The sequence below is a fragment of the Phallusia mammillata genome, chromosome 4, assembly GCF_965637545.1.
Source record: "Phallusia mammillata chromosome 4, kaPhaMamm4.hap1.1, whole genome shotgun sequence".
In the NCBI taxonomy this organism is placed as follows: domain Eukaryota; kingdom Metazoa; phylum Chordata; class Ascidiacea; order Phlebobranchia; family Ascidiidae; genus Phallusia; species Phallusia mammillata.
The window spans coordinates 20,771,530-20,797,172 of record NC_137255.1 but is presented as its reverse complement, the minus strand read 5'-3'; the positions used below and the strand labels follow the sequence as shown (position 1 = coordinate 20,797,172).

The 25,643-nt window shown below is 39.6% G+C and overlaps 1 protein-coding gene and 1 non-coding gene across 4 annotated transcripts in view; both read right to left on the bottom strand.

The window, feature by feature from the left end:
* Nucleotides 1-4,041: 4,041 nt before the first annotated feature.
* Nucleotides 4,042-25,643, bottom strand: part of LOC145224359 (ELKS/Rab6-interacting/CAST family member 1-like) — a 38,456-nt gene continuing 16,854 nt past the window's right edge. The window contains exons 7-24 of one of the 3 annotated variants that reach the window (XM_080090838.1): nt 23,251-23,405; nt 20,637-20,782; nt 20,141-20,206; nt 19,718-19,873; nt 19,221-19,388; nt 18,166-18,333; nt 17,795-17,932; nt 17,349-17,489; nt 16,560-16,700; nt 16,053-16,079; nt 15,457-15,549; nt 15,284-15,384; nt 15,114-15,219; nt 14,725-14,856; nt 14,298-14,458; nt 13,677-13,824; nt 10,129-10,248; nt 4,042-4,893 (exon numbers count right to left, since the gene is read on the bottom strand). In XM_080090838.1, the coding sequence (XP_079946964.1) occupies nt 4,888-4,893; nt 10,129-10,248; nt 13,677-13,824; nt 14,298-14,458; nt 14,725-14,856; nt 15,114-15,219; nt 15,284-15,384; nt 15,457-15,549; nt 16,053-16,079; nt 16,560-16,700; nt 17,349-17,489; nt 17,795-17,932; nt 18,166-18,333; nt 19,221-19,388; nt 19,718-19,873; nt 20,141-20,206; nt 20,637-20,782; nt 23,251-23,405 (2,173 nt within the window). In that variant the 3' untranslated portion in view covers nt 4,042-4,887. Of the gene's footprint in view, nt 4,894-7,803; nt 9,192-10,128; nt 10,249-13,676; nt 13,825-14,297; nt 14,459-14,724; nt 14,857-15,113; nt 15,220-15,283; nt 15,385-15,456; nt 15,550-16,052; nt 16,080-16,559; nt 16,701-17,348; nt 17,490-17,794; nt 17,933-18,165; nt 18,334-19,220; nt 19,389-19,717; nt 19,874-20,140; nt 20,207-20,636; nt 20,783-23,250; nt 23,406-25,643 lie in introns of those variants that run through there. The other 2 variants (XM_080090836.1, XM_080090839.1) reach the window with 2 other exon arrangements.
* Nucleotides 16,954-17,027, bottom strand: Trnas-gga (transfer RNA serine (anticodon GGA)). Its single transcript has one exon. It is a non-coding gene; the product is annotated as a tRNA-Ser (tRNA).

The window sequence follows — 25,643 nt, the reverse complement described above, 5'->3', positions numbered from 1 at the left end:
AACGCGCCCTAAACACTGTCCACTCCGTTTTGAGGCGTTATCGGACACCAGAAAAGCACTAGATGGTCGTGAATGTGACGCAGTAAGGGGTAGGGTCCCTTATCGTATGCGGTCGATCCAAATCGTTGTTGTCTTGGTTAATCCTCTGTAATATTGGGGCCATGGCCGTGGAAGTAGCACCCAACGACTTTCCCGCCAAAGGAGATACCCAATCACAGCTGCATGGCTCGGCCACTCGACCCTGTGATTCAATCTGTCAGGATCAAGACAGCGACACGCCCATCAGCAGCTGTTCCATCACAACATTGCAAAGGTTTTATTAAAAGCGGCTTTTTGGCGAACACAACCAGGTGATTGGTGTCTGGTGGAACTTAATGCCAACCGATCAGCTTGATTTTCTCGACAGTTTGCTTTGGATCGTGCTGGTGAAACCGCTTCTGTTCAGAACCAAGCCACCGTTTCAATGCGGCCAAGGTTAAATATCCCGGTATTCAACGTAAAGCGGCGTGCAAACCATATTTTGAGCTAGCGATTTTTGTCTTTGCACCCCACCCTAGAGCATTATTTATGTTAGTAAACACAAGACTGATTAATAAACAAGATACGGGTCTTGTTTATTCAAGGATTGACCTTATCTGCATGCCGACCAGAGCAACCCATAATCTCAATAATTTTAAAATATGAATTGATGTTCTTTATTCAATTAAGATCATCTTATTGATGGTTTTACAACTAGCCAGATACATTGGTCGATATCGGACGTACGTCACCGAAAGCTTTGAAGCATTGTAACAAATTGACGCACACACGGACTCTTAACATTGGGATCAAAGCAAAGATTCAGGTTGAAAATGCGATCCGGTTTCCCGCACAAATTCCTCCGAATTACCAAATCGCTCTAATCCTTAAAGCGCCTAAAAATCACGTACCGCGCCACAACAAAACAAGTAAAATTTAACCGAAAGAAACAACTTGGACCAACTTGATATTCTCGCCGGAATTCGATTTACGTAGTCGCCTACCGATAGTGACCTCACTGCTTACGTCACGGGGTTTGTCTGTTCGAGTGGGGTGAAGATTATCAGCTGAAGAGGAGGAAAGCTATCCAAAGGAGCCGCAGGGGTCGTAGCACCGAGGTAACTTGACCCAGACGATTGCGGGTAAGGGGGACGTGAGCAATTGTCGTCACCTGTCGATGTGGTGACTAGGGTTTCTCTCCCGGGATCCCGGGATCCCGGGAATCCCGGACAATTTTAGCAAAAAATTCTATCCCGGGATATCCCGGGACAAAAATTGAATGCTTTTTTAGTTGCACTCTTCAACCAGAGGCGCGACATCCACTGGGTTTCCGTGAATTAAAGTGTTCACCGAGGTTTCTTGCAACAATTCAAACAGGAATGATAAATAGTTCTGCTGTTGCGAACATTACAACAGTGTTAGAACCCAGTTAGTCAAATTCGCGCTATAGCTCTCCAGTTGGTAAAAATCTGGCAATTTGTAAAATTCCAAGACGGCGGTGTGGTTATATAGCGCCATCGACGTGTGTCACAAGGTTGTGGGTTCTAATCCTATCTCAGTAGCTGGAACCTGATGGGTTGAACTAAATTGGACTTACCAACTGACTAATTTGAATACTGATTTGAACTTAAAAAAATATTCAATTAACTTAGAAAATAACAGGCTGCTCTACGGTGGCCTTCTGAACATATTGCATTGATGCTTTGCCGGCCCACTAGAAATAAAAATGAAACAAACAAACTAATATTATAAATTTAACAAAAATCTAATAAAATCCCGGGATATCCCGGGATCCCGGGATTGAGGTTGTTTTTGTCCCGGAATCCCGGGATAAGCCAAAGTGGCAAATTTGAGAAACCCTAGTGGTGACTGTGGTGTATTGACTGAGGTCAAGGGTCGACGAATTCTGGCGATGACGTGACATTACGTATTAACTTTGGAATTACCTTGAAAGGGGGAAGTAAAGAAAGATACATGCGCGGGGTGACTTATTAGGCAAAAACTGATTATTTCAACTTAACAAGTGGTTGTTGTGTATTTTTTTGGGTATGTTGGCTGAAAAGCTTTGGTAAATCGTAAAGCGTTAAAAACTTTGGCAAAAATGTGTTTTGTCAGCTTAGTGCTATATCGGTCACCACAAATATATTTCGATTGTTTTTAAATTGAACGTTTGTTTGCAAGTGAATTTAAGAACAAGCTTGATTTCCAAGAGTGTATCAAGATAAATATACGCCATGCGTACTGACACATACAATTCCGATGCCTATTAGTTTAAGGAAGCGAAACATCCATTAGTAATATTTCTGACGACAACACCGGCTTAGAGCGGGTTTGTCAGTCCATGTGGTCGTGAATGGGCCCTTGCGGTCCAACGGACAAACGTCCATGTTCAGTGGGAGAATCTCACGAGGAAATGAATAACTTCTAATCCCGTTTTGTTGCGTAAACATCACGTCGGATCCGTAAAAGTATCACGTTAGTCAGCAGCCGAAACTTCCTACTACAGTGTTCCCGCCAGTTCAAAAGCACTTGAACGAGATACGTTAAAGTACGTAGGTCGGTGTAGCTTTTTTAGACTGAGTCGCCAAAGGTTCGCGACGCGTATCCTTCTGTACACAGAAAATAGAATGGAAAACTAAGAAAGCTTGTATTGCAACCAGAATCTGCTCAACATAATGTAAATATTTGATAAAGCCATTGCCCGAAAACAATATTAGAACGATTTGGTAAAGCCTTACCCGCGTTTGGTATCTGATAATTACAATCTAAAAGCGGAGAGACTTTAACTAAGCGCTCAATACTATTTAGGGTTAAAAACAAACGTCTAATTTCTGAATTTTACCTGAACCTCATTCCTGCCCATATACGGTCATCGAAACACGTCAATCACCTTGTGACGTCATAGACTGAACAGAACTATGCGTTTTAATCGGGGTTGGGGCTAAATCGTGACTATGGGGGGCTTTACTTTATGGTTCGAGTCACTGTGAAAGAAACACTCGGTCGGGTTTGCACTAAATCGTCGCTCAGCGCACGGGCTTATGTGTTGGTCCATCCGTGCAAGATGTTTATCAACAAATAACGCACGCTGTTCTCGTCAACAACTTTGCCGAAGCAGCTTGAGTCCCGGTGCTGACAAATTGTTCTTAACAAGCAGGCTGTGCTGCAACCCCGCAACTATGATTATATGCGCTCAAGTGCTGAGGAAAAGTGAAACAGCGATACAACACAATGGGGGACAATAACGGGTACATGCACGTATCCAAAAGATTGTTTAAATTTTTGTTCGTTTATTCGACAAAACAAAATTACCACATAACTATATATTGGTCGTGTTTTAACGGGGTTTGAACCAAGGACATTGTCGTGTACAACTTCCGATTTTTTGCGTGTATGGATGCAGTGCCTAAAATCATTCGGCCATCTCCCTGTCGATAATCGTCTATATTTTTTCACGGGGTTCGAACCCAGGAATCGTCTAATTTTTTTTTTTTTTTTTTTTTTCACGGGGTTCGAACCCAGGACTCTCCCGGGGACGAATCCCGATCAGGGTTTTTTTATGTCTGTAATTCTTGAAAAATATAATTCAGTAAGACCCGCTGCGCCACGTAGTGGTCATTTCTTGGAAATATAGTCAGTCGACTTTACGCAAGTTCGTCAGTGCTGCGTCATTGACGATTTTTTGATGGATGATGTTTTCGCGCTTATTTGAGAGAAAAATCCGACTTATAAAGCACTTAAACGCTGAATGGCAGTATTCTGGTAATAATCCAGGGAGAGACTTTCCAAAAATGCCCATTTCTCATTTATGTATTTATCACATAGCATGTGTTTCGATACCGGGATCGGCATATCGTTTCATTCTAAAAATAACTTTTAAAATATCAGGGAAATTACCAGTTGTGAAGTCACATTGAAAGTCATTTCTGTTAAACGTTCAAAAAAGGTTTTATCCAGGGATAGAATTTATCCGGTTCGATCCGGTTCTTAACATACTGTTCAAACAATTTGTTAACTAACACTATCTGAGGCTAAAAATACAGTCAGTAAAAAGTTCACGAACCCAAAACAGCCAGTTCCTAAAACACTGTTTTGGAAATTGTTAAATTCTAAAATCATATTGATAAAAATACCGTCAGTATAAAACGTTAAGCAATCTAAAGTGTGTGTACAAAATGTCTACAATGACATTTACAATGAATACAATGTCAAATACTAGGCAACGAAGTCCATATTTTGATTGTCGGCGAAACGTCTCCAGTTTTCGCAAACAACAACCTGCATCCACATTTTATTCCCAACTTAAATCCCATAGCCGTCAGTGCAGATTGATGAACATCACGCGCTAACAAAAAGCCCGCGACACCTCGCATGACAGGAAGGACGATAGGTCAGGCTTAATCCGGACCTGTGGCGAGCTATGATTTGATTTACCGTGGTTCGGGAGCTGACACCATCAGCAGTAATGGAATTTTACACAAGCGGACATCGATCACGGCTTGAAGATTTGACGCTGTGATTGCGGTCTCTTTAGAAGTTGCTCTTGAGCAATGAAAATTGCTGAATCAGATTAATCGCTACGGCGGTGGTCTAAGTCTTTAATGCGCGAAGGACCTTGTTCCGATTATAAGTATTCGACGATCACGACAACCGAAGTTGATCCTCTTTTCCTGGGCCCGCGTAAAGTTTGTGCACTTTGAGGTCGTATCGTGATCCAAGAATAAACTTGTGTCTTTTGATGTGCACTTGTTTTGTTTTTTAACATTTTCATAACTTCCATTTGAACATATTGTTTTTCGTAAGCGTTAAGCACGCCTTGAAAGTAAAAGAAATTTCCCACATTAAGGCCTTTTCCACATCGAAGACAGACTAATGCTGAAAAATTAAACCCAATACACTTTAAATGAACATATCAGTTGACACTACGGCAGTTTGGTCTTATTTATGCGTGGCAGCTATACTTTGTTGCATTCCGTCAAACGTGCTTTCAGCCAATACACTTACACAACATTCAATGCAAAGAACTTGTTTGGCAGTGAAGTGATTTCGAAATCCCATTGATTGTGAATGGCACGTATTTAAAGTCTATGACTTAATCCAAATTATCATTTCAATACGAATCGTTTGCGTCAACTTAAAGACGGCAAACCGGACGGTTTCGTTATAGTTTTGGTAAAAGTCGGCGCCAAAGGCAAGAGATAAAGGTGGATTAATTATGAAAGCACTTGCAATTGACTGACTGGTGTGGGAGCAATGTCAACGTTACTGTTCTTGCCGAGGTAAACAAGTCTATCTGTCAAGTGTTGGTTGACACATGCCAGAAATTAAAGCGGTTTTCTTTACGACTTTAATACAGTATGCGATGCTAGATTCGAAGTCAGAATCACCGTTTACATTAATATATGTTGTTTAAACACGACAAAATGCAATATCAACGTCAATGAATTAATACAATTGTTACTGATGTTTGGAATTTGTATGGTGCAAAGCTTTTTAATGTTTTTACTCCACCGCCTCAGTTTACAATAGTCGTTTGAAATAAAACAGCTATTTTTCACCAACAAACATATTATAATGCTTTGTATCAGAGTTGTGAGTAAACTACCCTGAAACCGGCCGAACCCTTTTTTTACAACAAAGCCCGAATTAGGCCAGAATGTTGACGAACCTGCAACATAAATAAGCCTAACTGTAAAGTCAGGCCCGAATCAAGCCCATTTTGTTTTAACTTAGGTTCGAACCTAAACCCGATCCAAAAAGCCCGACCCATTTGCAACTCTGCATGGGCTGACAAAGTTCATACCGCACACGTAATTTTATACACAACGCCCAGGTTAAAAGTCCTGGTTTAGAGAACATATTTGTGAATGGGCATAACCACGGCGCCTGCGCTCTTTTGCGCGTCGCGGAAGTCTCCACCTCAAGTTCTCAACACACTAACACATTTCAAACGAAAGGTGAGCCAGCAGGTTATGCCCGCATATTCAAAGTAACTTATTTCTCAGCAAATGTTATTCGAGAATGCAGATCGGTCAAGTCGCCACTTGACAAAGAAACACGCGCCCAAAAACAATTCCCGCGACTTTTAAACTCCCACCTTCCATTGGTGAAAGAAGCCGGCGGGCGGGGTACCTTTCAAGACAGCGTGACGAGTTAGGGCGGCATCTGGGTACATGGGGTTAAACAAAAATGTCCGCAATCCTAAATAGGAAACGCATTTCAAGTGTGCGTTAATACTGTGACGTTTGGCAAAGCATTTGTACACGGCAGGGGTGCGTTTATTTTTGAACTGGGGAGTTTGTATTGGTGTGTCAGGCGCAAGGGGTGGTTCCCTGCGACGCCGACCTGTCCGGGTGTTACTTGCGCTTATTTGGAGCTTTCCAGAAAATGTGAAGCCTGGTTGGGAAAAAATATACACTTAAAATTCCAGTTTGGGACAGAACTTAACAATAGGCTAACAATCGTCATGCCTAATCAGAAACTAGCCCCTAACGCAGTTTCTCAATTGGCATCCGAAACACCTTTTTTGGACGGTTTGGTTGTTTTGTCTCATGAGCAAATGTACAAAAATGTCTCAACACAGTTTTGTTTCCAAGTACACTTTATGCTTTTGCTTTTGTTGAAAATAGTAACTGATCAACGCCTCACCGGGGCCAATGACACCAACTTCTGAAAAAAAAGTTGGTGAAAAATATACACTAAAAATTTCTGGTGGAACCGCACTTAACAATAAAGTACCAAGCGCAATGGCGGATCAGAAACTACCCCAAAACGTACTTTCTCAATTAGCAGTTGAAAAGAGACTATCAACCAAGAAAACCTAATTTGGCAGTTTTAAGGGTTGCTTTGGCTAATATTCAAAACAATAGGGTCCCAATATAAAAGTAGCCAATAAGCTGGAGACTTTAAGGTCGAAACACTTAATGTACAGTATATACGGTTAATAATATGGTCACAAATGTAAAACATCGGCCCAAATTAATTTTTGTAATAACCTGTTTAGATTTAGAGCTAAACTAATTTCTTTTGTGAGAGTTGGTTATGTTTATAAGCCTTCTGAACGCCTTACTGGGGTCAATAACCCCAACTTGAAAAGTACAATAAAATATCTTACATGCCTGCCGTGCAACGTCACAGCGCCGATTGAAATTCTTCGATGATGCGACGATTGCAATGACGGCTCAGATTTCAAGTGTACGGTTGCGCGCGAAACATTGCCAGGGTGTCGCGTTTCGCGCGGGTCTGAAATGATGCGGTAACGAGCGACATCGCGTGACAGAAGGTCGTTTAGTTGGCAAGTTTCGGCAAATACTTTTAAGATCGGATTTCAATGCGCTATTTGGTAGGTTAAGTTGTCCAAACATGTTCGTTCAGGCCCTAATGTGGAAGTAAACAAGGTTTTGCAAGCGCAGTGTGACGCATAGACAACGCATTTAATCGGACAAACAGCTTCATATCGTGGTAAATTACAGATCGACGAAATGATTTACGACTTACAACCGAAATTAAAGTTGTTTTGAGCGTTTTTTTTTTTTTTTTTTTCTATCTTGGCCAAACTGAAACGCTTTTTACAGGGCTAACGTATTCGGTTTTGAATATTGTGTTGTTGCCTATTGCATATATCTCATTCGAAGGGTCTCAAGGTATTTTGTTTTTTGTTGCATAGTAAACACGAGACAATTCCAACTTTTACCTTCATAAATGATTAAATGCACGGCTAACATAAACTGTCAAAAGGAGCTTGTCATGGATCGTAGGGAAAGGTCCACCTAGCATAGACAGAACTTTCACAACAGAGATAGAGATTTTACTCACAACGACACGACACACATGCCATCCAGGTCAAACACGTCACGATCGGCGGGATTGCATTGCGCAACGAACGAAATACGTCATCACATGACGTCACAAACGCACAGCAGACGCAAAAGGAAAAGGCACCGGCTCGAGAGGAAAATTGGCTGGATAGTATAATTTCAAGAAGAAAAACAGGCGTAAGTGAGGATATTTTTTCTTCTGTTGATTCATGTGTATTGGTATTGATGGAAATAGAGTTTTGAGTTAGATATTTATAATTTAGTATTATACAAAAACGGGCAATTGTGGCGTTCCAAGTGGGTAAAACAATACTTTGCTTGGTGAGTGTCCATACGACTGGCAAGTTAGTGTAGGTCAAATTCAAATGAAGTACTAGTACAGCGTCCAAATGCAATGTACAAGTTCCAGTACAAGTACGACTACAGAAGTGGTAATAAATATGAAGTAAGTCCAAGCACGTGGGTTAGTATGTATAACTTATGTAAAAAAAGTTCGATGTATAAATTATGTACTATCGTTTATCAGTAATTCATGGTAACCTAGGGCTTCAAAAAGAACCTTAGGGCAGTAGGCAAATTGGTAATACTGGCAGGTGTAGCATAAAAGCAACGCAGTTAACCTTTATGGCACCAAAGTCAAACGTATTAACACTGAAATAAGATTGGCAGATATGGAAGAAATTTAGAGGTTAAATGGGCTTCTGCATTTTTTCAGCCCTGGAAGTGTAAAAAAAAACTGCAACAGGGCTATAGAATTTCGCGGTACAAACAATTAGGCAGTTTGAAAGCCAGCGCTTTGCTACATCTTTTAGGTTAGGTTCGTGCAGATTGCGAAGATTTAAAGCGCGTAATGTGAGAAAATAATACATTTATTTTTTGAACGCATGTAAATAAATCAGTTTGGGCAAACAAGGGTATAGTTATTCCTTTTTAAACTGCTTTGGCATAATTGCAGAGCTAAAATCTATAATGTTTCTGTTAAGCACTGAAATGCCAAAGCGAAACACACACATCAGGTAGACTGAAAATGTTCTTTAGACTGCAATGGTGTCTGCAAGGCTAAGTATAAAAGTAAACGGAATACCATGCCAAGAGAGAAGTGCAACCAAGCAATAAAAGCAAGGAAAAAAGTTCAACAAACAAAACATTCCACGGGAGGTTATCACAAAAAATTGTTACAAATAAATTTAGGCTGCTGGGCAATATGTGTTTTTTATGAGGACGCCTTCCGCATGTGCGCGTGTCATTCCACCGAACCTGCTTGATGGATTGCAGTGTTACGCTTCGCTGGTTTTAGCGGTATTGTTTTTTATCGTGTATTGTGTGACGTCACGCCCATATCCCTTCGCCGTCGTCCTGAGAAAAGATTGAAAAAAATGAACGAATTGGGTTTCGATTTTGCGGCTACGAATAGACCTTCGTTAGACAACAAGACATGGTTTGGTAAAAAGCAAGACTCCAAGAAACGTTACCTGCAGTTGAATCACCCAACATACATCCAAATAGACCCACCAAAGGTCCAACGTAACTGACGTAACGGTCATAAAATTTCATAATCAAGTACTAGGTGCGTTGATATCTTATTACTAGGCGCATTTTAGCCATTACGCAAGGCAAAAATTCCACCAACTAACTTACAACATCAAACGACCATGGTCTCCTGCGTTAATTAGTCCATTATTTGTGCGCAAGCCAATCCCACACAATACCGGTCACATTTGACTCAAGTGTGCGAAAACCATAAAACGCAGAGTTCACCGGTAGGTTAATTACCGTTGCAGTGCGGTTATTTCGGGCGAGATCATTGCGCTACGCCGAAAATTGGTGCTGAAATTGCCGCCTATTTTGCAGCGATTCTGTATGGGGATTTTTCAGCCGCCTGGCCATCGTTTAGTTGGTGTCATCTCGCGACAGTTAAGGTTCGTAGAACTGAATTACAATTGTCGCGAAGGAATGTATTTGTTACGGCAAAGTGCGTTATGTTATCGTCATAGGTGCACGCTTTTCGCAGGACTGTTTCAATATTCGATCCCCTTTAACGTATTTTTGTATGAATAATTTGGAGCACCGTAAAGCATAAATGATATCCCTTTGAATTTTTAAACGCATTTACACAACTTAATCTAATTAGCACACACGATTCGGTTTGTTAAAACACAATAATCTTTTTATTATAACCCTAGGTCTTTACAACACAGACGTGAAAATTTGCCGCGTCAGCAAATTGTGTCTTGATTTTTTTCTGTGACCAAAACAAAAAAGTGCAAGGTGTTTGTGAAAACACAAAACTTACTTCAGCACTGTTGGGTCTGTAACGTGTCTTGCCGTTGCCCTGCTGTGATTTGCTGCTTTGCGGTGGGTGTGGCGAGGGTGTGTCCGCTGCGTCCTGCATCAGGTTCAGGCGGTTCTGGGTCTGTCAAAACAAACAGCAATAACAAAGAGGCAAATTAAGCAACTAAACTGAACAGTTAGTAGCGCTTTAGGGGCGATAAAATATAACATAGAAAGGGACGTGGACATTCAAAATTGCAATCCATTAAGAAGTAACAAATTGGGTGATATTTAATCTGTAGAAATTCTTCAAATAAGATTCAAGCCAAAACGTCGGTGTTAAAAATACGGAAAACGACCTATAATCACCCAAAAAGGCATTAATTTGTAAATTCGAGTTCAATTTAAAGTATTCCCACCAAGATTGCGTAACAACATACGTCCAACGGCATTCCTGTACTCCACACCTTATTTTAACACCGACCTGGGCATGAAATGATAAGTGTCGGCTCTTAATACACGATCATCGTACAAAGCATCTCTATTGTTTCGACGCTGGACGCACAAATGCTAAAGACCAGACGGCACTTAAGATAACTCGGCCATTTCAAGTGCTGCTGATTGGTTATTCCGCGAAGAGTGATTAAAGATAAGAAGACCTATTGTGTTGAATGTGTACGTTAGCCATTTTGGTTACTTATAATAACAGCTCCGGTGTTCACGATGTGAATTGCGCTTAGTCATTTGCATTGAGTTAAAAGTTCGTGACCCGAGAGTTGGTAAAGAATTGTTATTAGCCAATTGAAGACAGCGTGCTATTATAGAAGGAACAAAATCCACGTGGGAAATTATAGTGTCAATTATTAGTTGCTTTGTGAAAGATTAACTTAAATTTAGTCACTTGAATATTGAAAGAAACTTGCTGGTCAGAACCGTTTGTTACCTAGTTGTTACTTTAAAACAGAAAAAAGCAGGCATTCGGTTTGCTAGCAGTAATCACATCTATAACAACACAAATAGGAAATTAAAAAAAACTTGAAAATTGCAGCAACAACGGCTTCAATACTCGACCAATATTAAGACGTGCGACCAAAACATAATTATGGTAATAGCGTTTGTGTAAAAACAGAATTTTGTAATTCATATGGTGAAAATGTACAAGGAATCCCTAGAGACGTATGATATTACCATATGTTTGAATAACAATACATTCTATCAAACACTTTCATTGGTGGTGTTGGCCAGAGCACTATAGGCCAGGGCTTCTCAAACTTTCTGGCTCTGCGACCCCATTTTAGAAAAAAAAATTCCACGCGACCCCTTGATGGATATAGCCTATACACGTGAATGATGTTTAAACAATAAATTTACGCACGTATATCATTTATTGTGACAAATATAATAACGCATGATGTTTCTCGACCCCAAAATTATATTCCGCTACCCACAATTTGAAAAGCCCTGCTATAGGCAGATATAAATTAAGCGTGGCATCAAAATATGACATTTCAATATCTTACACCTGCTCATTATTGCCTCTAGCGGCAGCCCTCGGCTACAACAAAAGATGTGAGGAGCAAATTTAGCAACAAACAGCTCAATGGAATGTTAAATTGGACACTCAAATTGACGGCTCGGCAAAATAAGGAAAATATTCGGTTCCACAAACGACTTGAGGTTGTTTACCCAAATCTCAGCAGCTGACTATAGAAATAATTGACGGTTTCGTATTTAATTTTCTCTTCCTTAAAATGATGTCATCAATGTTAGTTTGATCAAATGGCGGGAAACGGCCATAAGTGACCAACGCAGATGTTTTGAGTGGTTTTATGGAAGTTTGAAGACAAATATAATGGCTCAAATAGACGTAAAAGGCGACATATAAAATGCTCATGCCGTCGTCAGTAATGTGAGAGGCTGCATCAGTAAATCCCGTTTATAAACACTCGAGTAACATAAAAGATGAAGTGTTGCCACAATATAGTTGTCATTGTCAGGTTTAATTAAAGTGTGTTTTCAATTCAATCGTTGTCAACATATAACTGCCACTGGTTCAGGGCTACACTGCCATGTGTTTTGAGTTTTCGTAACAAATTACCGGGCACTGCTAAACGTGTGATCAGGAATCCATCAACAACAGCTTTAAAAATTCCCAAATGTGTGCACGACCTGTTCAAATTATCCCCTACTGTTACAATCTTCCCACAATATCATCACACGACCGCGAGAAGGTTAGCAAGTCGTGTTGGCAATTTGTTTTTGCGGTTTCAAGCCAACAGCTGCTGAAACACCGGTTACGGGGACAATAGTTAGCAATCGGCGCTGACCGCTCTACGCTAAATCACCGCCTTCCTGTTGAATTGACCCGCGGACTCGAGGTTAAACAGCGCGAGGTACAATGCCACGAGGCCAAACACCGCTGAATATCATCCGCGGGAAAACGGGAGTTAAATCACGGCCGAGGCGCAAACTAGCGCCCTGAGGAATTCTAATTGCTGGGTTGTTTGTTACGTGATCGGGTTCAGTAGTTTAGACCGGTTGCTTGCACAGGAAGCAACCACTTGTGCCTAAGTGAAGAAGATGCAAAATGTTGTGAGAAGTATGTATCCGTAAATCTTGATTCAGCGAATTAGGCAAACTACACCTGCAAAAATATTCGATGCGAAAGTATGGTTGTGAAGTCTCAGCAACGCTTGCCAAAAACGCAAAGTTCGGAGGAATTTAAATGCACCAAGACAGCACATAGTCGCAGCGAACCACAAGCGTTTTGACCACCAGTGTTAGAGATTTTGCCATATTGTGAATGGAGAAGCTGGGAACGGATAAATCACAAAATAGATGGCAAACCAAGGTCGTATTATGAAGGTTTAAGTACTTAGCACCCACAGATCTGGAGTTTTCGCTTCCCGGAAAAACACAAACCGAGGTAAACAAGCAGCTTTGCAATAATACACGCATCGGTTCACACCTAACAAGTTTCCTAGCTCACAGACTGCGGCAAGGCCAAGCTCATGCCTATCACTTTGCATACGTGCACCTGCAATGCGTGGGAATAGGCTTGCGTTCAAAGAGCTTCAGACGCCTTTTGTTGAGATCCGATTTGCAGCCTTCTTAAATTAACACCGGGCGAACACGAAACGCGTGCACCGAGACGCGGTCATGCAATTACGGCGCGACGGCAATTCGCACTTCCTTAAGGTTACGGATCTCGACGCAACCGCGACTGAAGCAGCGGAAACGCGGCTCTTCCCACGCCACGCGACTGCTTCCCGGCGCCCATTATCGAGCCATACTCAATTGTGTTGCATCATCGCCGCTTATTGACCATATTTGGCGCTAAGTAAACAGGAAAGCACTCTAGGGACCTCTGGTGACCGTTTGTGATCAAAGAGTACAGAAAATGGCACTAAAATGGAAGTGGGATGTTGTGTACAAACCTAATCAGCTCGCGTAAACAAATTTGAAAATTTAACGCTGTTATTAAACAGAAGAGTAGGAAAAACGTACTGACAGTTGAAGGACGAAATAGACTTATGATCTCAACTGCATGTCTAAAGTTTCCCGACTTACTTGTTGTTTGAGTTGTTGTACCAGTTTATCTTTTTCCCGTCTCAGCAAGCAAACCTCTTCAGCGTTCGTCCGTTTACGAGACTGGGAAAGTTCGAGAAGGGCGATGTTTGCATCTTTCTCACTGATTGCCGCTAAAAGAGCTTGTTGCCTGAAAATAGGCGCAGTTGTAGGTAACCCTTAATTTATTAAGTTAGCTGTAAAACATTTACTAGATCTCTTAGAGCATCTATTACACAAAATAATTGGTAAGTGAAATGAAAAAAAACATGGAAGCAAAATAGAAAATAGTGTACTGTACAGATTTATGTACAGATTGATAACTTTGATCTGAAAGTTATGGTGGAAGTCTAAAGTCATCTACCGTATTTTAATATATACCTATGTAATGGGCATCTTCAGTATTTAAAAACATCAAACAAAGCTACAGAATCGCGCACAAATTCAAGATGGTGTACAGTTACAGGAAACTTAAATTGACGTTCCGTTGCATAATTTTCACCTCTAAAACTCACCGACCCCACCAATTTAAATTGGAACTAACGCTGAATATGACACTGTTGTGAACTTTGATAAACAATTTCCTAAAAACCCAAATTTGAAAGTAGCATATAATTTGCTCACTTGACATCAAGCGCTTCTTCCAAATGCTTTCTCCTTTCAATCCTCATCTGTTGTATCAACCTCTCCTTCTCGTGGAGGGAAGCTTCAGATGCGGTGAGTTTTCCTCCGGTTTGAGCGAGGATCGCCTTCGTCTGTTCGAATTCTCGGACAAGCTCTTCCAACTATGAAAAAACATTTAAAATCAAAGTAGAGTCCAGCACCAACTAAACTTTTCTGGTATTGGGCTTAACTCGTGTCTTGGACATTCTGTTCAAATTCCTATCTTGATGATTTTTGAAACATGTTTCCCGCGGAAAAAAAGTTTATTACTGGTGTAACCATTGAAACCAGATTAAGATGGTACGCAGAGGTATGAATAGGAAACGTATTTAGCAAGAGGTTGAAAAATGAATCAAAAAGGATTATTTTCGTTTAACAATGGAGTCACCTGTTTTTCCACTTTATGTCTTGCGTCCTCCTCCTTGGAGAGAACAACTTCCCTCTCAGCAGTGATGCTGACACTCTCTCGCAGAGCTTCCTCCAATTCATCGATCCGCTCATCCCTTGTCTTCATTTGACGCTTAACAAACACAGAAAAATTGTTAAAAAAGGTGAGGCAAATTCATAATTAGACAAACAAACAAATTTAAAGAAACTACACATTTCGTTCAATTTTTGTTGGGAAGTTTAAGTGGTTTAAGATAAGCTGAAATTTTACAGTTTAAAACCCCTTTTTGAAAAATGAATTTAGAAAATTTGACATGCACAAAAACATGAGCTCGTAGACCTAGGTTCTATGTTTAGAATATTCGTGAGCTAATTCTTTGTATAACTTACAAGGAGCTTTGCAAGGTCTTTATCCTGGGCTGCTCCCTTCTTCTTCATCTCGTCAATCATCTGAGCGTTAAGGGTTTTAATCTGACCATTTAAGTCTCGGGTTTGCCTGCAAAGTTTAACACAGACGTTAAATCAATGAAACCAATCAGTTGCAAAACACAAACACCAACTTCTCGAGAGTCATTATTTTCTTGTCCTTATTGTGTTTCTCGTTTTCGGTTTCCTTCAAGATTTCAAGCAGTCGATCCAACTCGCCTTGACCCCTTGTTACCTAGGCAACGAGATTCAAATTTAAAAATCAACAGTCAGTAAAAGGTCATAGGTCATTGACGTCAGTCTCTACCTCCTCTGATTTTTCCTTCAACGCTTTTTCCAATCCTTCAATCTTCTCTTTGCTTTCCTCTTTCGTTTTCGCTAGAGCGACTGATTGCTGAGTCTGTGTGACAACACAATGATGAAAAAAATCGTCATTGGAGCCAAAATTCGCGGGCAGTTAGGCGCATGCAGTTGGTAGTTTGGGGTAAAATTAGTAAATATTAAAAGATGTATGGCAAAAAACTACATAAAGGGGTTAACGTTGACAAAAAAGAACAAAACATATTTAAAGCAAAAAAATCGTGTTTTTAAAGTGTTTTTATCCGCAAAAAAATGATAGGTTTGTGATATAAGCTAGAAGCATTGCTATGCAAAGCACCTAATGCAGCCACTAAATAAGTTTTGTTGCATTAAACTCAAAACAAATTAAACTTCAAAAATTCAGGCACCAGCAAATCCAAAGATTTGTATTCAAAGTTCAAGATTAATTGTAGAATTAGAAGATTTTCAAACAAAATTCTCAACCATTCCACCCAAAAGTAAAAAAAAAACAAGCAAATTTTGCTACTGCTGTAGTTGCAAAAGCAAAAAATTAGCCGGGCAGCAGTGGCAAGGCAGTCTTACCTGATTTTCTTCATGTTCTTCGGAGGCCTGCAAACCAACCGGTTAATACACATAGCTTACTATTCTTGAACCCAGTCAAATCAAATGTTTTGACATAGAAAGCTACACGTACAAAAGCAATACAGCAAAAAGGGAATATGGACGTAAATAGTAAGACATGTTGGACGTATTCAGTTCGAAATGAGGAACGCTGAACAATCGCCTACGATATTACTACCATTGTTGTTGCAAGCTAATTGTATAAAATATGAAAAAAACTACCACTTTTGCGAGACGCAAGAAAGCTAAATCATATAAGGGTTGTGGATTACAATTTACTTGACAGAAAACACAGCAGTTGCAGCGAAAATTGGTTGGTGGTGTAAAGAAATGCCCGACGGGTACAAAAGATGTTTAAAAAACACACAAACACTATTAAACGTTTGAATGTAAGGCATTTAAAATCCCGAAAGTGTGTAGCTTGGTTGAGAATGTCAGTGAAAGAAAATAGTTCGATCATATACAAACCTTTTTGAGTTGTGACGTCAACCTGCCGACCTCTTCAGTTTTTTGTTGAAGTGAGATTTCGATTTGCTTCATCTTCGAGTCTTTCTTGAGACTGGATGATGCCAGGGATGACGCGTGCTCCTGGACTTCACTTAGAGATGTCTGAAAATGAAAATTTAAAACATTGCAATCCTTCCAATCTCATTAACAATGGCTACAAAACTTAGTTCGTTCCGTAAAAGGTTAGTAAAAGGATTTTTTTCAAAGGTCTTTTCGAATGGTAAATAAAAACGCACAAAAAGATAAACTAAATCATTCAAATCACAGTACGCCAGGCCCATTGAAGGCGCTATACCGAATCAGCCGGTCACCAAGCATTCACCACCATATGGCAAGGCGTAGGCTAGAAAAATCTAGCCTGCGGTGGGATTCGAACCCACGACAGGAGTCTTTCCGGGACTCGCGCTCTACCAACTGAGCTACACAGGCCCAGTGGAGAATCCGCCGAAAGTCGAATCACAAGCACCGTTGCCTGCCTCGTATGCTGCACATGTCAGCTTCGTAGTAGGGGATCGCCAGATTGACCAGTATCAGTTAAGATGCACATAAATTCATAACTGGGATCAGCCCTGAAGCTAGATTTTTCTAGCCTACGCCTTGCCATATGGTGGTGAATGCTTGGTGACCGGCTGATTCGGTATAGCGCCTTCAATGGACGAAGTGTGATATTCCTCACTCAATGTGCATAGAATGAGCACAGAAGCTTTCTGGAAAACAATTGCTACCTGGCTATACTAATTTGAAAGTTACCTCTTTTTCTGCAAGATTCTTTTGTAAACCTTCCAGTCTCTTCTCAAGCGCTCTTTTGGCTTTTTTCAGATCATCCACCTCTTCTCGGAACTTGTCCTCCGCGGATTCTTGCGAGGAGCGGAGACGTTCGATGACTTTGTCCTATAAAGGTAAAAAAGGCCTATTTCATTTCAACTGTTAAACACAGCTTAACATGAGAAGGGGCGACAATTTAAGCTAGGTGTTCTTCTTCACGCCACCGCCAAATTTATATATTTGGCACAAAATGCGTTTTCCCTCAAACATAAATTTGAAGAACAAATATGTATTGTATCATCACATTGTGTACAACCAATCCAAGTTTATAAACACCCGGAAGAGGGCGCTAACGGACAATTTTAAAAAAACTGTTATATTTTCCAACAAGATGCAAACTATAACCGCATTTTTTGGTATTTATTTCGAACCTTTTCGGTTAAGGCTTCTTCCATGGTGGAGAGGGCGGAATCACTGGTGGACGAGTCCTGCTGTAACGCACTCATTCGCTCGCTGTTGGCGGTAATCTGACGATCTTTTTCTCGAACCACTTCCGCTAAGCTCTCAATCTGCAAAACGTGGGTTAGATAAAGGTTTCTGCAAAGAAAAATACTACACAGCGCAAAAAGATATTAATGGGCGAAAGTTTAGGACAAACACAACGTATGTTGCATGAGGTTACTTTATACGCTTTTAATTAGACAGAAGTTCTTTGATTTTCAAAAAAGGTATAGTTTGGTCTGGCTTGAACCGTAGTATAATGTCACAATTAGTTACAACTCGATTTCGAAACTTTTTGGACCTTTTTGTGGAGGACTGCAATCTTTCGATCTTTGACATCCAAAGTGTCGCGAAGATGGGAGAGTTCGGATCCATTACTGCTCCTCTCCTCCTGGAGGCGAGCAAGATGCTCCTGCTTCTGATCAATCACCTGCTGCTTCTCATCCAGCCGCGTGCGGAGAGAATCAACCTGGTGAACAGCAAAATTAAGTCTGAAGGCGTAATTTAAAGAAGGGCTTCTAAACCTGCTATCCCATCGCCAAATTTTACACAGTGTATAACCAAGTATTGCTCATCCAGCAGTTTTATTGTAAACAATAAAACTGCTGGATGAGCAATACTTGGTTATACATTATGTCTGGCAGCAACAGCCTATTTTACACAGTGTGTTGAATAAAACGATTACCCAAACGTAATCTGATGTATATTGTATGCCTAGGCTCGTACTACCCATCAAATTTAAAAGGGCGGCAGTAGCAGCTAGCTAACGACGTGCTGGCAATAAACTATAAATTAGAGTTATAAAGAAACAGTTAATGACGCAGGAAAACTGAGAGCAATCATATGCAGCAAATAACGTTTAAACATCAAATAACGTTTAATTGAAATTGTAGTATTAAGTATATACAGTATCAGTTATTTACTAGTTTAAGGCAAGTATTCAATTTAACGCCTAATAAGGAAAATTACAACTTAGCTCTATATCGTATTTTGTTCTTGAATACAGAAAACAAGACAAATCTGCTTTGATTAAAATACAACACATGACTTCATCCCAAGGCTAAAACCCTAGAATATTCAGTGTATTGTCACAATATCCTTAACACCTATAATTCCTGAAATATCGACCGTTCTGTCGAAAAAGCCGATCAAAACCCAAAGGCACCGATCGATCGTTAAAGTGGGTAAAGCGGGATTTTCCTGGAAATACCAGCTGTAAAATCCACGAACAATAAATCGACAGTGGAAACTTCTTGCCAAACTAACCAGAAAGTGAGCAAACTAAAGTAGAATATCTTGACAAAGCGCTAACGAAACAGAGAACGTTTTAAGGTGTTTTTTTCTTTTATTTATTACCTCCGATTGTAGTATAGCTGCCCTTTGCTCCTTAGCTGTAAGTGATTCCTTTAGCACATCAATATGCTGTCTGCTGTCCGATTGTTGGTTGTTCAAAGTGTCGAGTCGTGTTTGTAATGAAACCATTTCGGTCTCTTTCTTCTGAAGATCCGACTTCAGTTGTTCAATCTGCCAATACAAGGTTTTCTTGTGTTTTTTTGTAATTTTCACGTTCTTTTACATTTTAAACCAATACTTCTCGTTTTTGTTTCAAATTTTAAAATCCAGCGGTGACAATAGGGCTGTCGAGTCAAAAAAACAGATGGCACACCTACAGTGACTATATCTGCCAGTCGCCAAAGTTTAATCTGAATCCCTCAAATTATTTTTGGCAAAAATAGACGCACAAAAACTTTGAACAATACTCTATGAACATTTTTATTTCACAGCCATTGCTGCAAAACTAAAACAGTAACGCTGTTAATATGGGCAATAACAATTGTCGAAATTCGTCCTACCTTGGTCTTCATAAAGTTGGAGTGACTTTTATAAACTTCCAGTTGTTTGATTTCCTCTTGCCTCTCAGCACTGTTCATCGCACCATCGCTCCTCACTAGATTCAGCTCGTCTTCCAATTCGTGGATTATTCGTTCCAGCGACGCGATTTTTGTATCCTATGACAACGTTGTGTTTAATAGCATTTATGTGAAATGTGTGTCATATAGTGCAAGAAAACATTGTTTAGTGTAGTTGAAGTAGTTTTCCAAAAGGCGTGGAGTTTTCGTATGTTCATGTATGCCAACGGTCAAATTCAAATTGTCACTGTTTATTTCGCTGTATACAAACGAAAACGATTAATTGGGACTCAGATTAACCGAATACCCTAATTAACCGGCTTGCGATTAACCGGCTTTGTCTGTGTTACAAACACGCTAAATTACCTTTATATCAAGGATGGATTGCATTGCTTTAGTTTTCGACGCCGAATCATCGTAAACGTCTGCTTCCTGCAAAAAATTAAAATGCCGTGATAATCACCGCTAGATGGCAGCATCAAATCAATAAAAACCGTTTTTTATTTCATAACGTTTGTATATCACACAGAGTTCTTTAATCTTGCACTAAAATTGCTTTTTGCTACATATTTTTATGCCACTCTTTTTAATGTGTACCAATTATGTTATTAATTCGTGGTCCACAAATTCAAATGCATCTAATTACGCGAAAGTGAAAACACCAAATCAGACCCTATATTTTTTTGGTTTTACAAAACAAATGCATTATAAGCATCATCAGAGTCTAAAAAACAAAAATATGTAGGAACGGGATGAAGCCAAATGACTGAACCGTCGCAGTTCTTTTTTTTACTTCCAAGGGGATTTTATTAATAAGGAAAGATTATTTACACATCTAACTACGGGTTTGGGAAAATCTCACCATTTTCATCTTCTGCAGTTCTCGTGTCTTTTCGCTCAGCAACGTATCAGTGTGGGCGAGCCTGCTTTCGTAATCGGCAATTTGTACACGAAGTGCGTCCATTTCCACTGATGCCACAACACTCGAATCGTCGGATTTCGAAAGGCCTGGAAACATGCAACGAAATATATTAAAAATGGGAAACAAATACAAAGGTTAAAATTTGCAAAACGCAATTATATAGAAACATATTATTTTACGCATTGAAACGCATTGTTACGAACAGATCGCCTTAGTACTGTTTGGGTGTCATACATCGCTTAAGTATAGGTGGCCATATATTTTATCTTTCAATATATTTTATATATTTTATCAAGACGTTGTTAGTACTGTCATCATGATGTTTAGCATACTATGGTCAAATCTAAATCAGATCAAAGGTCTGCATTTTAAAAGTGTCTCTTATGCATTGAATTGTTATCACAGCAGCTTTAGCCAACAACAGACTTCGAACTCCGATGCCGGAACAACATTGAACGAGCCAACGGTGCAAAGGCAGAAAGGGTCAAAACGTAATTTCCTCCACATTCACAAGAACCCTGGCACAAGTTAGCGGCAGTTTTGGCAAGCTTTTGTTTACAATTTCTTTGAAACCGGGTGTTGCAGAGGCAAAGGGCAAGATATTTTCGATGCAAACGTTTTCTGACTGTGACTGTGTGAAATAAGGTAAGTTTAAACCAGTGGTCGACCTGATGAGCTAAGCTGACAGAATAACAAGTACATGATCAATTCTACAAGCATTGCCTTTTCATTAATAACACGGGAATGTCCTAAAATTGCAAATAGCAAGTCGAATAAACCTGCAAAGTATTTGTTTCGGTGACTTTGATATGTACAAGAATGGGCTGAAAAAATAGCCTGGATTAAAGGTCGCGTGCAGAAAACCCTATTTTATGGACTATCAAAAAAGAACAATTCAAAACACAAAATGGCATGTGTTCATAGGCGTAAACGAGTTGACCATTTATAAGACACCCAAATCCAAACATGATGCATTATACCTGATGAAACTCACAAGAATACACCAAAAATCCCTTTGTCAGTTGCACACCCACTTTTCGAAATTAAACAATTTTGTGGAAGATATTCAAACAGCAGTGGAAAATCCGATCAATTAAATGAGTAATGCTTACGCGTATTACGCAATACAGAAAGAATTAAAGTTTTCCGCGTCACAGATCGGTTCTGGGCATCAGCAGTGGGGGAGGGGGTCGATTTAATTAGTGGCTATTAATACGCAATATATTTGTGACGCGTCCACCAACAGGAAATCACGACACTTACGATTCAGTTACGTGGAAATCGAAATGAGATTTTGAGTTTATAAATAGAACCGAAAATATATTTAATACACCTGACGATTAACGTAATAAAGGCCATTTATGAAGTAACACTAATCGTGTGTTTGTTTGGCACTATAGACGACAACGGGTAGCTAGATGGCAATGAATATGAAAAGGATTTTTAAAACTTGAAGTTAATGTAATTACAACAAAATAAGTAGGTCGTTGGATGACAAATAATGTTTCGCGGTTTGACGCCAATACAACGTCTTGTGATCATGCATTAAGTTACCAAGGCGTTTATGTTTGTTACTCTCAAAATGTTATAAAAATTTTCTAGCGACCACACGCGGCAACCCTATCTGATTGTATTGGGCAGGTTTGAAAAACCAGGAAAAAAAATGTTTTTTCAATTTCAACTTACTTTGCAAAAATGACTTTCATGAGATCACCAAAAAATGTAGTTGGTCTGAGGTTTGGACACTGATGTCCACTAAATGGCGAAAAAAAAACAGCCATAATATGTAACTTGTTTGTAGGCAGGAAACGTTTTTTTGCAACGTCAGGTAAAAAAGCACATGTAAATTATTCGCGCACGTGCCTAAATACTTCGATGACGACTCCCACCAATTTTTTTTTGCCATGTCACGTGGAGTCTGAAAAAAAATGAAAGCAAAATTTTTGTGCATTTAAGACATTTTAGCCTCTTTTACACTCAATATTGTCGTGACAAAGATCACGTGATCTAAGTGACACAGATTTAGCGTCTGACGTGACGTCGTAACCCACGTGGTGTGACGTAATAATCTTTGGGAGCCTGAAATTATGGGGCAATTCGTTTATTGCCGATAATGTGGAAATTTCTCGAACATGTGACACAATGGGTTGTTACGTAATTCTTTATTATAAGTTGGCCAAAAATTGGTCAATTACGTGTAATCCATAAAATGAATAAACAACATACAAATGCTATTGGTTCGTTATAACCATGACCATGATCTAACTGTACAAAAAAAGCGATTCCGGTTTCTACTTTTACTGAGCAGGGTCAGTTCAATATCACGGTTTTATTCTTTTAAAATATGGTCTTTTTAGACTAGAATTGCTGACAATGCGTCAATATTCGGTACCCAAAAGATCAATAGAAATGGACTTTTTCATCAAAACGTGACACAAGAAGTGTCCGACACAGCAGGCAGAAAGACCCACAGTAAAAATATGTGGAACTATGTGGAAAGAAGACATGACAAATATGCATATTAATCTTAAATTCAACGATGCTCTCATCTTACCTTTGCACTGCAGCATCTCAAGGAGTTTCCGCACAGATTCGTCCCTCGTATCCAGTGTTTGTCGTTGCGCTTCGATTCTCGTCTCCATCTCTTCCATAGTTCTCTGCAGTAGTTCGTTCTCTCTCGCCAACCGCTCGTTATCTTCCTGCAAAACCCTGAAAAACAAAGATGAAGATTTTAAACCGAGACGAAAACTGTCATTGAGACGAAAATACAGTATTTTAATCATTCAAACAATTTTAATCATTCAAACAGGCATATTTCATAAACTTTCGTAAACCCTAATGAAGACGCCCCGTTTTTGAGACGTCAAAACGTCGGATGTTTTGTTTGTACTCGCCGGTTAAATAAAGAAGAAAGTTTATAAATCGAACGTTCGACAAAGCGCTTTACATGACCATAGGCTCAATACATTAAGAGACGTTTCATAATCTGCGACAGCCACAAGACATAAAGAGGCATGGAACCGCATTAAGATGTCCTGACAAGCCTAAATAAAGCAAGAGGTGGGGTAGAAAAGTCTTGGCAGAGGTGGGGTCCCATCACCTGACAGAATATATGGACGTCGGCTATGCTATACCAAATGTGAATGCTTAGCAGACCTGACACAGGTATTAAAACGTAGATGCAATTAACAGTGCATAACAATGGGAAATATGAAGCGCATGAGCAAAGTCGTAAAAGAATCCTGTCGGTTCACAATGGGATCCAATTGGGTATAGTTTTTACTCTTTCAGAAACCCCATAACATTTGTAGGGACGGTCACTTGCCCTTTTGTTGATGATGCAACGTTTTAGTGCATTTTGGTCTTGAAATATACTATGCAGTAAGCAAAATAACCTAAGGCATGTAATCACGGCTCGTTATTTTTTCCCTTATACAGGGCTATTGAACTTGTGGCTAGTTGTTGATACCATAACAACCCAGTGACAAAGAGCACGGTTTTCGCAGTAACAGATTTCACGTTTAAAAGGCTAGGGAATTTTTATTTAAGAGGTAGTTTGCTCTCAATGACTGAGGATTTTCAAATCTTATCAAAAGCAAAATTTACCACCCGGCAGTGCTGTTTGACAGACGCACTGGTCAACTTGTACAAAGATTGCGTCCAACAACTCGGCCCGGCTCAAGGAAGTGACAAGTATTGGTCAGCGTCCAACTACGTTTGCCGCAAACGCCGGGCAAAAGCCTAATTCTTATATGTCTTAAACAAGAGTAAATAAAACTTGTGCAGAATGAAATTACCAGACGCGTCATACCTTTGCATTATATCCATAATATATCTCTATTGGACATGTGCCCACTTGGTACAAACAAAATGAAACTATTGACACTTTTTAAAATCAAAAGTGCAAAAATCTCAAATTAAAAAAGGACCTTAAATGGTTTGCAACAAGAACTGTATGTACCAAATACGTATTACTTGGGAAAGAACTGAGACAATTCATCAAAAATGTTCATCTACATAATTTACAAGTAGTTCAAATTACTAAGTGGAAGTGGATGATAGATGGTGGGGCTGCAATATTTTGCCTCAATCGCCGGAAGTCGTCGTACATCTCATCCACAATACTGATGACACGTCACTTTCATTGCGTCATAACTTTATATTAATGCAAATCACACTACACCGAGAAGTAGAAGTAAATTGCAAACTTGCATATCTATAGATTTTCTTGCATGTTTCTTGAACGTAGAATATTCACTGAGTGTTTATCCGAACCAGAAAACATGTCTCGCGAAATTTTATGAGATCAGCGAACCGGTTAGCATTACTGGTAACTGTCGATAGACCTTTTGTAACAGAACCGGCTGAAAAATATGACTTTTGTGATAGAACCGGCTGACAAAAAAAAATTTAATCCGACCACTGGAAACAAATGTTGAAATAGTTTGATGAAAGCAAATTAAAAAAGTTTCAGTAAAATTACTATAGATGTTCCAAAAACTTCCGAAAACTAATTCGGAAATACCCCAAAAAGGTTTGTTAAATTAATTTTCTATTTTTTACAGTTATTTCGCGCCAAACATCTGTTTAGATATAGAAAGTGTTCCGACATTTGTAGCGCCTATGGGCTTACACACAAACTTCAGTAAATCTGTGGAAACAAAATCCCCAGATTTCAAATAAATGTGCGGTGACTGCACAAAAACAAACGTAAGTAAAAAAACACAAACGTAAGTAAAAAAGTCAATTCACGAATTCAGTTTTATGCATTTGTCACGATGTGCGTGACCGTCCAAATTATATTAATTTGTAACGGGCCATGACGACTTTCAACGGAGCAAAGGTCAGTATAGAAAAAACAAGGATCGCGGCTTAAACATCAGATATGCACGTCGTTTGGGGATTTTGCAATCCAGACGCAATTTACATAGATTTTCGACTTTTATT